This window comes from Triturus cristatus, chromosome 3_2 (genome assembly GCF_964204655.1).
Source record: "Triturus cristatus chromosome 3_2, aTriCri1.1, whole genome shotgun sequence".
NCBI lineage: Eukaryota > Metazoa > Chordata > Amphibia > Caudata > Salamandridae > Triturus > Triturus cristatus.
The window spans coordinates 754,941,275-754,957,419 of record NC_140584.1 but is presented as its reverse complement, the minus strand read 5'-3'; the positions used below and the strand labels follow the sequence as shown (position 1 = coordinate 754,957,419).

The window sequence follows — 16,145 nt, the reverse complement described above, 5'->3', positions numbered from 1 at the left end:
AGGGTGTGGGGGCAATAGAGTCTGAGATGAGGTTGCTGAAGTTGCCTCTCAGACCAGGTGGTCAATAAGTCTGAACCAGTTTCCCTAATATAATTTACTCCTTCACAAGATCGTGAAATTGCTCCTGTGATTGAGTCAGTTGTGTATAAAATTCAGCACATTGAAAGAAGTGCCCTTTTCCCTGATTTGACTGATTGCCCATTTCCCTTTTGGTTCAGGGATATAGCTACCATTGGTGCAGCAGGTGCAGTGCACCAATGCCCAGATCCATGAGGGGCACATTGAATGATGATAATTGCTATATTTTACTACCGCAACAGTAGTCAAAGGGGTAATTTTCCTTTCAAGAGGTAATTTTCCTTTCTTGTGCCAGGACCCATGGCATCCTTGCTACGCTGCTGCCCTTTTCAATTCAGTCCCCATTAATAATTCCCCCAAATATCCTAGTGAAGACATGTGCATTCAGTTCTGTTATGTTCTATATTTATATGTAAATCTCTAACTCCCACTAGTCAGCTGAACAGAAAACAAAAATAAACTGCACTAGTGTGGCTGACACAGCTTCAGACTTGTCCACAATATGACTGCATTAGCGTTAGGCTTCTGTGTAACCACCTTGCGTCCGAGCTTCCCTCATCCTTATCTGGCCCCTAATTCGAGGTCTGCAGATCACACACATGTTTATGCAGCAGACGTGTTAAACAGCGTCAGTACCATGAACCCATTTTCTGCACTGTGCTTGCACAAAAGGGGTCTGTGTATTTATTTTTCTTGTCTTCAGTTCATACATTAACTTGAAAAGTCTCCAATTTAATGTTTTTTCTGACACCAGAGCTCTGAAAAACTTGGGCAATTTCTGACACGTGTTTTCCAGCTCTGCTGTCTACAGCCCACACACTAACGTGGAGATTTTTCAAGTTAATATACGCTAGCAACATGAAAAACAAATGCATGGAACCCTTTTGCGCCAGAGCAGTGCAAACAAGTGGATCATGAAATTGCCCAATGGGCTGCATCATGAACCCAATGTTTGCGCTACGAAGAAGGGATGTCCACGTACTAGTCTACAGTGCATACAGTAACTAAAAAACTCTCCGAATGAGTGCATGTGTTGCTAATACCAGAGCTAGGAAACATGAAGATACTGTTGCTGCCTTATGTGTGTGAGCTCTTCTGTATGCTTAAAAAAGAATGCGGCAGATAATGAGAAGTTCCAATGTCCCTTACCACCTTGAACATTTACCTTCTGGTCATACTGGAAAATCCAGCCTCACCTGAACCCGTTGTTTCAATCCTAGCATGATCCCTCACGGCCGGCTTTAGGGCGGGTCGCTTTTGGCTAATCTGGTGTTTAATGTTCCTCCTGGAAGAGGGATCGGAGTTTTGTCTAGTGGCAGTTTCGACTCATCACAAAGTAGCACAGTGGGTTAACATGCCTGCTGAAAAGAATGTGTACGATGCAGGTTACAGAACTGCAATGTATGCAGTTAACTCAGTGGGTTACTGCTTTTGTCACAGAGATCTTTTTACTTTCAGTTCATAAGTTACAATCATAATATAGCACAGTGAACTATGCACTATCATGAGAGAGCTGCATGCAAACTGCATCGTATAGGCTAGAATATTATCTTTTTCCCTAGTCTTACATTACCCTAATGTTGTTAAAAAATGGTAGAAAAACATTCTCATTAATGAAGCCAACCCCAACCGCTGTAGTACGTTTTAAATCCTGAGTTTGCTCTTCTTCAAACCAAACACTTGTAACATATACTGCCCGTTAGCATGGATAACAGGTGATTCCTATACCTTGTAATCCTGATTTACACACATGTGATTCATTGTCTCTGTATAATGTGTGTGTGATGTTTAGTGCTCTGACAGCCCACACTGGCATAAGTAGCGCTATAAATAAAATGAAATGCATGGAGAGAGGGGCTATGGAGAGATGAGGGTGGTAGTGAGGAAAATCCTTGGAGAAGGAGGTCGTTGGTGGGCCCTCGCAGACCAAATACTCAAGCCTTCCTAGTATAGTCAGAATCCTGGAACTGTTTTCTTTCTAGAATTTTACACTGTACTTTGAGCAGTTTTACTCGCTACACAGACTTATACATTTCGGATAAATCCTTTACTGGGACTAAGAGTTCATGGTAAATAGGTGTGGTCAACAGCAGAGAAAGATGCCAAAAGACCATGTTACACTGGTGGAGCTAAGAGGTCGCAAAGAAGAACTGACCCACTCCCTTTCCCCTCTGGCGTTCAGCAAGAATCCTCCAGTCTTACCTGCACTGCAACCACACTTCCGTTAAGGATCACCGATCCCTAGGCATTTTACCTCTCCATTCCCCTTAATGTAAGGTTTGGTTCTCTATGGGTCAGTTGTGAGTTTTCTTTTTTTAAATTGCATTTATTTGTTTTGCTATTTGTGATTGAAATGCGTTAGGAAAGTCAGGTTTGATATGCGTTTGGTGTACCTTCTTGGTAAGCGCCACGATTTCTCCTGGAGCAAATAAATAATCTTTGTACTTACAGTGGCATTTGGAACCGCATTAACTATTTACTGATGCAAGCCCATACAAATACCAAGAACCCCTCCTTGTTTTATTCTCAGGGCGGCAAGTGCCAGCAGTCAATGTTGCCTCCTGGAAGGTGGTCTAAGTTTATAGCCTCAGTTACTAATAACACTTCCATTGAGTAGAATAAATTGAATTTCCAAGCAGCGGCAAGGCTGTATGAAAAGTTTAAGACTTTAATTCACTGTAGTACTCATCAGCATACTAAAATGGTAAAACTAAAATGGTAAAAGCTGTGTCGTAAGGTACTTTGCAGCCCAGATAATCATGAGGGGTAGTCTGAATCCTCACCAGGCACAGCGGGACATATTAAGCACATTAGTTCAGGGAAAGTGGTCTCTTCTGACTGTACAGTCAGGTTTGTACAAGACGTTCTTCGGAGGTTAAGGTAAACCCATGCGAGTCTCTCAGGCAGTGCCGGGACTCTTCCAGCCATATGCCATAGGAGACAGCTGGGCAGCAGGGTGGTAACACAGGCCCCCGCATCCCCCGCAGTGCGGGGGGCCCCGAGCTGCAGTGGGCTCACTCAGCACTGTGCTCACGCCGGAGAGCTCCGGATTAAATCCGGAGCGGGGACCCCTTTGTGTACCTTGCAGGGGGGACACTTCAACCTTCGTTCCGCCACTGCTGGGCAGCAGTTGTGGGCACAGTGAATGGGCGTGTTTCTGGTTCTGTTTGTCTTTTTAGTTTCTTGTGATACTCGTAGCTGCTGTCGTCTTGCACTGGGAGAACCTAAAGGTCGGATTCTTGTAGAAACAGGTGCATGGCCTTGAATGGCGCCTTGGTGTTTTTACGTTTGAGGGAGCTGGACAGCAGCAACATGCGGGGAGCATTGGTGTTTGCACCCATAGCTTCATGAGCCCCACAACGGGAGGCACAGCAGGAGACATCGAGATGGGCAATCAGCACTCCACAATAGGTTTTATTTTTAGGTTAACTCTTACAGGTACAACACTGAATATCCCCCTTTCATTGAGCCATGTGCAAGACTCCCAGTCTTTCTTATGTTTGTCTTTGGGTTAGGCTGGCCTGTGGTCAGAGTTGGATTGAGATTAAAAATATGCCCGGCACCCTAAAAAAGAGTGGCCCACATTTGCAGATTGTACCTTTTTGCATAACACTTTTAAGTATTATGTAAAGATGGAGGGTGGGGATTTTCTAAAAGAGGCATGTTTTCTTAAGTTCCCTTCGATAAAAAATCGCAATTGTTGCCAGGACTCTTTGTGCATGGATAAGTTCACACCCGAATATTAGTGAAGCCACTTCTGCTCAGGCCCCCTACCCCCTGCTCAATCTACATACATTAATGTGCCAGCTAGCGAGAGAAGGGGAATGACACCTCCGCCCTGTTGGTAAATGGTAGATAACAGAGGGTCATCTGTCTCCAGAAAGGCTGCTCAGACCCCACTGGGCCACTGGCAGCATCTGAACAGGAAGACACAGCCCAAATCGGCCACCACACTGGCTAAAAAATCCCCCCACAGCTACAACTCACATACCAGGCCATTGCCCACCTTCCCAACCCGACCCTGCCTGTGATAGGCAATTTTCTATCCAAGGAAGCAATGGACACAACAGTATATATGGTATATATATATATACACACACACTCATTATTATTCTGTTACATATATATATATATATATATATATATATATATATATGTATATATATATATATATATATATATATATATATATTTAGATAGTTATAGTGAGGACCGTGTTTCCATAGGAAATCTCAAAATTCTATTTTGAATAACTTTGGCGCCGGTTGACGAATCCTCGCAAAATTTTCAAAACTAATGGGGCGCTCCGCTCAGCTCCTACCCTGAAAGTCTCGGGGGGATTCGTCAAGCGGGGGCTGAGAAAAAAGGGGGGTCCCAAAACGCGTTTTCCCCATGCATTTTCCCATAGGACCTTTAGTCGAAGGTACAGCCCGAACGGCTGAACAGAATTACTTGAAATTTGGCAAAGAGGTGGTCCTCAGGTCAGGGATGTGCCTTTTGCATATATGGAGTCAATCTGTTCAGTAGTTCCTGAGAAAATTGCAGTTAAAAGCACATAAATATCTATAGCTGGGCACCCTAATGTGCGCGAGCGTAATTCTGATTGGTGGTTACTTGTCAGTCAACGTTCGAATCAGTCGAAATCAGGAAGTGTCGGCCGCCATTTTGTTTGTTTTGAGTGCGAGAGTGAAAAAGGAAGGTGGCGAACGTGAAAAGGGGGCAGGGTAGAGAGTTCCTGACCCCCTAGCCTTTGTCAGGGGGTCCCTGAAGGACCCCGAAGGCAGAAAAAAACATTTACATTTTTTTTTTAAAATCGCGGGGTGCGCGCACGGTGCGCGCACCATGCGCGCACGGTGAAAATGCATAAAAAAAAAATATATTTTTTTTTAATACGTTGTTTATTGTAAAATAAATATATAAAAAATATAATAATAAATACATAACTTAGCATTTAAAAAACCGTACAAATTCACTGAAAAAACCATAGGTTTCACACACGTTATAGTTAGGAATTAGCATTTAAAAAACCTTGCAAATTCACTTAAAAAACCATAGGTTTCACACATGTTATAGTTAGGCGGACATTTCACTCGTAAAAAACCAATGAAATTCCCCCGTTATAGTTAGTTTAGATAACTATAACTCATGCGACCGCCACTCTATCACAAGGATGATGTCATCAGTGATGTCATGAGTGATGCCACTGACCATGTCATGAGTGATGTAATATGTGACGTCATGAGCAGAGGATTGCGGGCGCGCGAGTTATAGTTATCTCAACTAACTATAACGGGGGAATTTCATTGGTTTTTTACGAGTGAAATGTCCACCTAACTATAACATGTGAGAAACCTATGGCGCACCGCGTGACCACTGTGCATGCACGGCACTAACTGCGTAAAGTGGGCGCGCGGTGCGCGAAGCGCACCGCGTGCTCACTGTACGCGCACGGTGCGCGAAGTGCACCGTGCGCGCACGAAACGAACTGCGTTAACTGGGCGCGCACGCCACGAATGGCGTAAAGTAACTTAGCATTTAAAAAACCTTGCAAATTCACTGAAAAAACCATAGGTTTCACACATGTTATAGTTAGCTGGACATTTTACTGATAAAAAACCAATGAAATTCCCCCGTTATAGTTACTGCAGGCAACTATAACTCAGCGACCGCAATCTTCTGCTGATGACATATGTGTCTTTATGAAAAAAAAATATTTGTAATATATGTAAAGCTAAAATTTAATGGAAGAAGACATGGGCAAATAAGTGTCTAAATACAGTATTAGCATCAGCAGAGGATTGCGGTCGCGTGAGTTATAGTTGCCTGCAGTAACTATAACGGGGGAATTTCATTGGTTTTTTATCAGTAAAATGTCCAGCTAACTATAACATGTGTGAAACCTATAGTTTTTCAGTGAATATATATATATATATATATATATATATATATATATATATATATATATATATATATATATATATATATATATATATATATATAATATAATGTTTTCCATGAAAAAAACAAAGGCTACAGAGATGTTATAGTTAGACTCACATTTCTCTCATACAAAACCTGTTAAATTGATTAGTTATAGTTACCTGAGCTAACTATAACTTACTCCACTGCAGTGCACTGCTTGTGGCCTCACATATTACATCACTCATGCCATAGTCAATGACATCACTGATGACATCTCAAAAGACATCACTGATGACATCATCCAGTGAGTGTGAGTGTTTTGTAAAATGTTATATACCACGGTACTACAAAAGTTAAAATAGTATACATTCTTTACTACTAATGAGTGATACTATTTGTAACATATATTGTGTGAGTGGCTCTCTGACTGTGTGTACCCATCTGTGAATGGGTGTCGGAGTTCCGGTATGGGTGTGTGAGTGGCTGTATGGGTGTATAAGTATGTATGTGAGTAGCTGTTTGGGTGAATGAGTGGCTGTGTTGGTGAGTGAGTGGGTGTGTCAGTGGCTGTATGGATACTTGAGTAGCTGTATGGGTGAGTATGTGGGTGTCCGAATGGCTGTATCAGTGAGTGACTGGCTGTGTAAGTGGCTGTATGGGTGAGTGAGTAGCTGTTTGGTTAAGTGAGTTGGTGTATGAGTGGACCCAGCCTCCCCTGTGCAATGCCAAAGGCCTTGCAAAGTAGGGAATGGGCCAGTCAAAGCAGAGTTGGTCACAGGGCCTCTCAATTCCTGTAGCTAACCCTTCCCAGCAGAGAGTTGGCCTGCCACAGTAGAGCTGGGCACAGGGCCTTGTCAACGACCAGGGCCTACGTCCAAACCTAAGGACATAGGGCATGTACAGAGCCAAAGACAAGGCCACATGCTTACCTCCCATTTAACATGACCAAACGTAATGTGTGGTGGGTGATATCTATATAGCAACATAGTGTAGGGTATGGCTGAAGGCTGCAACCTAATCCTCGCTAGGATACCACATTGGGTTATGTCTCCATGGAAGACATCTAAAAGACATGGCCTTGCACTCAATCCTGCTGTTCATGAGCAATGGTTGGGCGGAGTGCGTTATATTCATATGGGAGCTGGTATAGGTTCTGTGTTCAGTTCCTACTATGCATAGCTGAAGGCAAAGCGTAGTGGGCTGTATTCTTGTGGGAACTGGTTCTAGGGTCTTGTTGGTAAGGCGATATATTATGCATACAGAAAAGTAATCAATGATGTCAGTGGTGAGGCGATACAGGATGTCACCAGAGATATCAATTATGTCATTGGCGATGTCATTATTATGTATCAATATTTGTACAGCAGTATTTGAAAAGTCGAAACCTATCTAGGAGGTGGTGGCACGCCGAACAGCATGCAAGTGCCTAGTGGGAGGACTAAAAATGGTTACACAGCGGCACATAAATAGTCAGTTCCCGTGGGGGTATTGTTCCTCTAGGGTTGGGTGAAGGAATTGTTATTTTGGGAGGGAGCTGAATTATTGTTGCATGACAAAGCATTTTTCCTGAATTTCCGTGGTTTTAGAGTGAAAGTCAAACCCCTTTCAATCAACGTTTGAGACGAAACACACACACTTTGAGTATTTTTCATCAAATGATTAATATTTAGAATGATAGTAAACAACACGATTTAATTTTCCCATTAAAAATGATTTCTTAGTTATTGTGATATGTTCTGCAATGGAGGCCACTGAATATAGTTGTTCATGTGCAGAGGCAACATCATTTACAAGGACTAATTTGTGTTTGTGACTCGAAGTTTGTGAATATTATGCATGTGTCAGGGGATTCATTTTGACATAATATTACTTCAGAATGGCATAAGTGTGTGTAAATCTCAAACGGGCACGTTGCTGGTATTTGGAGGTCATTACCCTTAAACCTGCATGTTTCTTGGTAGTCACAAAGATTTTCATATAGTTTCCATACCTGAAAATCGTAGCAGAGTTAATCCTGACAAGGGCAGGATTAAATCTGGTTTCAGGGCAATGCCTGGCAGAATACCCTCCTTGCCCATAGTTGATTGTGGTATAATGGAAAGAGTTTCTTCGTGAGGGCAGGGGTCAGGGCGCACTTTCCATGCGGAGAAGCATAAACAAGAAGTTCCCAATTCCAAGTGCGCAGATTTAGAGATGTGCACCTGTTCCTCTGAATGCCTAAGTGTGTGCACATTTCAGCAGTCCTGTAAAAATCTAGCAATACCTGCTTTCCAGAAGTTTCCTGGGAGTCCACGTGAATCACAAAAAAAGTGCTTCTATGCACCAAGCATATAAAGCATCGTATTCGAGGAAACGTACAAAACGCTTTGTGACTCGGACCAACATGTTGGCAACTCTGTTCACAAATGTGCAGCTCATATTTGAGTGCCATAGGCCATGAAACACTTTAAAAAATCAAAATATGAACATAAATTCAAAAATGTTATAATTAAAACCAGATAGTATACATTAGTTTGCATTTCTATTGTGCCGTATATTTGCCTTTCGTGTGTGGATTTTGGTAAACCATTCATGTTTCATTAATGATTTTTCTAATTGCATTTCCTCTAGTTTCTTGGCAGTACCGAAGTGGAGCAGCCGAAAGGAACAGAAGTTGTAAAAGATGCTGTCAGAAAACTCAAGGTACTCAACTATATATAATATCATAGCTACATCTGGCCTTCTCTCTTTACTAATTTACTTTCACTTATAAAGAACCGTATTAGGACAAAAAAAAAAACAATAGAATTATTTCAAACCAATGTAAAAAGAAACTTTCGGTAAGACTGGCAGCACAGGATTATTTTTCACCCATTTTATGGTCTGGCTTGACAGCACAGCTATCGCCAGACAAATTATGTGAGCACCAATAGAGAGGGACTTTGGCTCCGGCCACATGTTTGGAGCCAGGAGTACGTTTTCATTGGGCAGCGGTTGATTGCTTTCACCAAACAAAGCACTAACACTACACACAGCTGTGATAATTTTGTTTATTTATCTAGCTGCCTGACCTTGAATCTTCGGGGGCACACGGAACATTGTAATGGTATTAACGGACCTTAGATAACTAGATAATTTATGGTGTTTTTCTCTGGCAACAGCACATATGGGAGGAGCGCAGACATTAACCTATATGGTTTTTTAGGTCTGACTTGTAAGTGCAACTTGTCACCTAACCTTTTAATCTACACTAATATTACTCTACCATTATTTAATATCAGTTCCAAACTTATGGAATATAACATATACACAGCACTTCCTAAGGTGGGCAAACGTTCAACACTCCCCCAAAGGCAAGGCAAGAAAACAATATATACACAGACTTTGCACATCACTTGCCAGGAGTAGAACAACTTCCTATAACACAATTACCTGCTAGAAGGGAATTCACTCATCTTTCTACAACAGAATACTTGGCCAAGAAGAGTCCACACCTCCTGCTACAAGGAAAAGACGAATTGGTATATCTGGGATGTATTTATTAGTAAATAGCACCACACAGTAAGCCAAATGCACCTATCATACCAGACTCTAACATATCAACAGTATGATTGAAACACAATCAATGTAAATATATATATGTAGAAATATATATGTATGGATATAAGAATCAGAAATAAGAAGGAAAGGAGAGAATCAGTAAAGAATCAAGAGACAGTTAGTAGCAGAGACACCTCACCTAATGCTCCATCATTTCACCCCACTTTGTTCAAGGGGAGTCCATTGCTTGAACCGGGTGAAAGCTCAGAGGTGACACCACTGTCCGTGACAACACGTCTGCTCCGCGGATGAACTTCCACCAGGCCAGTGTAGACTCCCCTTTTTATAATACACATTCAAAGACAGCGAGGCTTCTAGCAAGCTCCGCCCCTAGTTCTCATGAGAGCCCGTACCAGCTTGCTCCAAGGTCACAGCAATGGTTGATCAGGCCCTTGCTATGGCTACAAGTCAAACCATGTACATTCCTCTGATAAGAACCAGTTCTCTCTAGTTAGAAAAATGCGAAAAACAAGAGAGAGCAGAATATGCCCTCTTCTTCGTGCAGGCACAGAAAATGGCTTCAGCATGAAAATGGAGTTAGTTAAGCCATGCACACAAAGGCCCAAAGCAAGATGGAATCAGAAAAGCAAGGATGACATAAAACCATGTCAAAGGAGCACCTATAATTCTCATAAGCAAGGTAAAGTCAGAAGGCAGAATGACATTAGACCACGTCAAAGTCAATAGGTCAAAATCATAATTCACCTAACCCAAATAACATTATACACTTAATCCCTCAGAATACAACATTGAGCACATGTGTGCACCACCACCCACAAGACTGCACCTCAACATCCTATACCTTCTATTCTTGGAAAGACTATTCCACTAAAAGGCAGAAGAAAAGCAGGCATATGCAAACCCATCCTACATTAAGGCTAAGGTAACATAACACTTAAGTTAATACAAAATGTGTGCCAGAGCATCAGACATTGCTTGGAATGGAACACAGGCATTGAGTGTTTTCTCTTCCGTGCTTGTACATCAATATATCTTTTCACCTCAATGCAGAGTCAGCAAAAACAAGGTGTGTGTTTGATGGGTGGAACTGACCCAGCATTCCCAGGTTCTTGATTGTCTCTCTTTAATGTGCATGACAGTGGATTACAATGTCTAAGTATGCTTTAATTTGTGAACTGTGGTACTATGGGAAGGTGCACAATATTATCAATTTACCATTTAGTAACTTTGTCAATAAATGAGAGTAGGCGGAGCTGTTCTCACAATGCCCTATTCACAAAGGAATTTATGGTTTGGTTACAGCACAAAACATGGCATTTATGTGCACATGGATTCATAGTGGGATTGCTGCAGGTATAAATGCATTAACGATTTTTTCTGACAGAAATGGGGTTACTAATTTCAGTCCTGCAGTCCCTGGCTCCTCAGGGCAGACTTGTGGCCAACAGGTCTCTCTCTAGTCAGTTTTCCTGCAGGGTCTAGAGCTCAGTTGGGGCCCCTTGAAGCCCTTTTTTGTGTTTAGGATGCAGGTGAACAGGAGTCCAATCACTTTCCAGTCCCTGGGTGCCAGCAAGATCCAGGCGCGCTTGAGTGTTGGTGTGAATCCTCTTCTTCCAGCAGGACCGTCTTCTTCAGATGAAGTCTTTACAAGTCCAAGAACGAATGCTTCAAGGAGGTGGTGGTTGAGGATGTATCCTGTGCAGTGACTGGAGAAAAACTACCACCCAATCCTAGCTCTTTTCTCGCACAATCACCTCCATTTACGGCACAACCTTGTTGCCTTACTGTAAAATTATTCAAGATCCCCTGTTTCAACATGATAAGATCCAGCTGCCATGAGGCAGGCCTGCCTTCAGCTTCTTGGCCACTCCCCTGACCGAAAAGGTCAAAACTTGTTTTCCTTCCTATCAAGGCTTGATTTCCTAGGAAGGTCATTGGAAACAATGGGTGAATCCTTCCCTGGCACATGCAGAACAAAATAGGTAGTGCTTACGCTCCTATTTATTCTACCAACTGTTGCTCTCCACTACCAGATAGCTAATCCACGCTAAGTGGTCAGCAGTTAACACACATTGAGCTTTCTTTGGCTCAGAGACAAGCCATTGTTCTCTGAGCCAGAGTCGTTAATACTTCCAGCCAATTCTTTGTATTCCATCTTTAGAGATGCAGTGAGTGCTAGAACTGGTTTTGAGGCAGTTCTGGCTCCGGCAGTCTCAAGTATATCTTTACAAAGTTGCTTTTCTGCTTAATTTATTAAAAATACATTTTTACCATTAAGTTAATTGTCATAGGGCATCTTCCAACACTGGGGGAAGCCTTGTATTGTATTGCAACATTTATGTAGGGCATACTACCCCTATGTGGGGCACTGAAGCGCTTGCTTATATGAGTAGCATAATGCACTGTGTAGGATATGTGGTTGGAAGGGTGTTGTCTTGGTTTTGATCCTATGTATGAAGTGTTTACATATTGTGTGTGATGACCACTGAGGTGCCGTTATCGTGTTATGGGGCGCAGCGCTTAGCAGTGTGATGGATGGAGAAGTGTGAGAGATAGGCTCACAGTTTATGTTTTTTAGTAAGCTGGGAGCTTTGAGTAGCTCTCTAGGTCCCTTTTTTCTATTTTTTATGTTCATAATCTGCTAAATTGGGTTGTACATTGTAAGATGTTTTGTTTAAGTTTATGCGACTGTAGTTTCACGTGTAGTATTTTTGTGACTGCAGAGATTGCCCTATCTTTCAATGTGCTGAGTTCTCCACAGTCATAAAGAATACTACACGTCCAAACTATACTCATAGTTTGTGCATAGCAAAAACAAAGTAGTAAACTTACACCAAAATTGTAAGTTTACCTTTCCGAATAAAGCCCTGAATGCTTTCCTCATAAAGGTGGAAGGAAGTCCACTTAAGAATCCTTAATGTTCATTGGTCATACATATGAGGTTCCAGATTTAATTATTTGGTTATTGAATGCACTATCCAGGTTCTTTAGCCAATGCATTTTGACCTCTCAGAATAGAGAATGGTATTCGGCATAATTTACAAAGCCCTTTTGCAATTGCAAACTTTTCAATTTGCAAAATTACAAGGTTTGAGATTTTAAAACAGCTTTCCCCCTTTACAAAAGCCATTTTACCAGTTGGAAGATTCTTTTGGACTCGTAAAAGGACTTTTGCAATTGTTTCCAAACTGCAAGTAGGAGGGATATGAAAGGGGTGTCCCTCCTCTTATTTCTGATTCAGAAAGGAATGTATCATTGGTTTACTACAGATATTGCAGTTGCAAACAATTAGGAGTTACCAACCCCCGAGTTGAGGTAATAACTGATTTGCAGGACCCCTCCCCTTATCATGTTGGCAGTCTCTAAGATAGAGGGCCGTTTCCCAGGGAAGGGAAGTCTTCTGCTCTTGACAGATGACATAACTGATTTTTATTTTTTTTCATTGTGGCACTGCTTTCTTTAAGGAACATGAGCTGCTTTAACCCCTTCGGTGCCCGCCCCTTTCCCCGCCCTGTGCCGGCCGTTACATTAGCGGGCGGGGTTTGTGACGAGCTGGACTCGTCATGGGCACAGCGCCACCGCGGCCATGACGAGTCCAGCTCGTCACGGGCACCGAAGAGGTTAAAAGAAATAAAGCTTTCTATTTTTTAATGCAATCATAGGGATCGTGGTCTGTTGTTTCTGGCAGGCCACCATCCCTGTGATTGCAGCCAATTCGGTATTTTAGGAACCGACTTATTAGTACACATTAGTACATAGGTCAATTAGCAAAATAGTATATCATTTTAAAAATGTCGGCGCACAAATGCAACCACTTTTTACAAATGTCATAATTGTTCGAGAACTTTAATTCTTCACTTCGTGATGATAGAAAAGATTAACAAGCTCCTAGCTTTGTCGCAGTGGCAGGCTAAAACAAGTCAATTCTACAGTGTTGAGAAAATCAATAAGTAACTTAATTATGCAAACTGCACAATATAACCTCAAAAGGGAAATTGACAATTTCTGCTGACTGTGTGAAACAGAGCAGTGTAAAGAATGATCAACCTGTTATATCGGATACTACTTTGTCATGAATTACATATTTCCAATAACAAAAATACTGTATGTAGCACATCCCTGTGGCTGCGTCTGTCATCTTTTATTCTATGGATTGAAATAAAGAATGTATAAGTGCACATCCTTTTGTTTTCATTTTGGAGTAAAGGTATGTGTGGTAGACCTCTCTTAATCTTGCTGCTGTATTGGGAAGGCAGTCCCACAGAGGGGAGATTGGAATAATATTAATTGATTTGCAAAGGTCCAAGGGAGTGTGTTTCAATTTAACAACACATAATAATAACAGTAATACATTTGGTGAAATATAAAATACAATGTTTATGTTTGAATGCTAGTTGTTGGAAAGCAAGCTATGCTCTATTATTATTCTCAGCATTTTGGAAAATCAATGCTGAATGTAGGGACACAGTAATATATTCGTCCATTTGTTTTTTCATATTTTCGTTTAGGTCGATGTCACTGGAATATTCTGCATCACCCTCATAATGTAAGGCTACATATAGATTGGCGGATAGCTGTCTTTGTATATATTGTTTCTTTGTACACATATGAAAATCCCATTTGGGCAAGCTTCTGTTAAAGGCACCTACCTCAAACATACAGATGGACAAACCCTTCACTTTTTTTAGGTTTGATTTCACATTGCAACTTTTGTCATATCATATGTGAGCAACAGAAAAAGAGCTTGAAGAAACACTATTGAGAAAGATGGATTTTGACTTTGTCTAACTTTTGATTTGCCTAGTGTACAGAATTTGATTGGTCTAAACTTGTACACTTCCACTGTAAGAGTGCTTGTATTGTACTTATTACCTCTGAAACATAAAGAGTAAAGTGTAAGTTTCTATACAATTATGAGATGCCCCTTCCCCTCCAACCATGTGTACCTAGAAATCTCGGTATCCAAGATTTCCTGGCATGGGTTGTCTATGCTAACATTGGACCCCTCCCATATGACTCATTTTCCTCAGTGAGATCAAGGTGAGCGGCCCTGCACTGGAATTCCATGTCCAGGGTCCACTTATCATTAAAGAAGGTGGTCCCAAAGATGCTAAGGGCAAAGCTGGGACCGCAGACAGAGGCGGAAGCAGACGTATTTGTGCACTAGTGCAGTGGTATTGCTACCTTCAGGAACTTCTTTTCTACAAAGTTCAGTGGCCAAACAATGTCCTCTCCTATGTTCCCCTTCCGTGCATCCTGTCTATCTTGGATTGGATGTTTCTAAGCCCGGTAAAGAGATACAGTGCAATGTGGTTGGTCTTAAACCAGGCGATGTTTACTAGTGTCCTATGGGGTTCTACTCTATGGGGCTGGATTTTTGCCCTCATCCTAGATAGGCCTAGATGGACGAGGCATTTTGCTCTTTCATGGGCTATCTCCTGGTATAGGTAAAGCTGTCTGCGCCTATGACATGGGGTATCAATTAACATATGTAACATGACTTGTTCGCAGTTTGTGTGCCTACAGCGGTCATGTGTTGTTACCAGGTGTTGTGTAGGAGTGCACTTTGTAGTTCATGAGTAATACAAGCGTTTGGTTCCATGTAGGTGTATGTGAGGTGAGAGGGGTCTCTGCGCATGCGTTGCAAGAATGCACAAGCAGAATTTACAAGATCAGGCATTCATTTAGCTCCAGAGGGGCTCGAGAGCCCCCTGGCTAAATAAAGTGTGCCTAGAAATTAAAAAAATATGTAACTTAAGAAGCATTTGTAGGCTGTAGGGTCATCTTCGGGTGAGGTGTCTGTCGTCTGGGGTACTGAAAAGGAAGTGCTAAGATTTTAGGAGGGTGGTGAGTTTTAAACTGTTTTAAGAGGTGCTAGAATTTTAGGGGAGTAGTGAGTGTTAAACTGTTTTAATACTCTTTGTATTTGGGTTCCCCCCTCTCCTGGCTATGGTGGGGACTGTACACTTTTCCTGTGGGCTGTTCTGTTTAAAGGTGTGACGCTTTGATTGGGTCAGGGGTGTCCTTTTGACCTGTATTTGCTGCTTGCAATTGTGAAGGGAAATGGGTTTTTGGATTTTAATTTAATGGTTCTGTTGACACGTGCACGCCCCTTGGGCCTTGGCACATGGCATGGAGCGAGGTTTATCTCTAACTAAGCTGAGTGGCTGAGTTATGCCCTTCTTCTGCAAGGGTCAGGAAATCTTTGGCTGTTTTTAAGCTGTGTTGTTTGGGTCCTGGTGAGCGTTTACCTCTGTTTTTGGACATTGCTTAATTTTAAGAAAAGGACTCTGGAGGTGGTTGGAAGGTTGTGTATAAGAATCTTCAGGGAAATTGCTGGAACTGAGTTTGTTAGCGTGTTTTCTCAGCAAGAGTCAGGGGTCTCGTTCGGACATTTTATGGGTTCGGCCGGAAGGAGGTGGCGCTAATATATTTGATGGATTTTCCTATGGACAAGGGTCATGTGATTGGATTTTTTTGAAGTTTTGAGAATATCGCTACCATAATGGCCATCGCTGCCCTCTGCGTGTTGAAGAACCCACCTCTAGACGCTAGAGCATTCACCTCTTTTTGCAACTAAAGAAGGGCCTCCATTTGGCAGTAAA

The 16,145-nt window shown here is 42.0% G+C and overlaps 1 protein-coding gene across 9 annotated transcripts in view; it reads left to right on the top strand.

The window, feature by feature from the left end:
• GULP1 (GULP PTB domain containing engulfment adaptor 1) overlaps positions 1-16,145 on the top strand; it is a 1,880,853-nt gene that overhangs the window by 1,473,916 nt on the left and 390,792 nt on the right. For all 9 annotated transcript variants that reach the window (XM_085648825.1, XM_085648833.1, XM_085648826.1 and 6 more), the window contains one exon: positions 8,611-8,682. In XM_085648825.1, the coding sequence (XP_085504951.1) occupies positions 8,611-8,682 (72 nt within the window). The remainder of the gene's footprint in view (positions 1-8,610; positions 8,683-16,145) is intronic.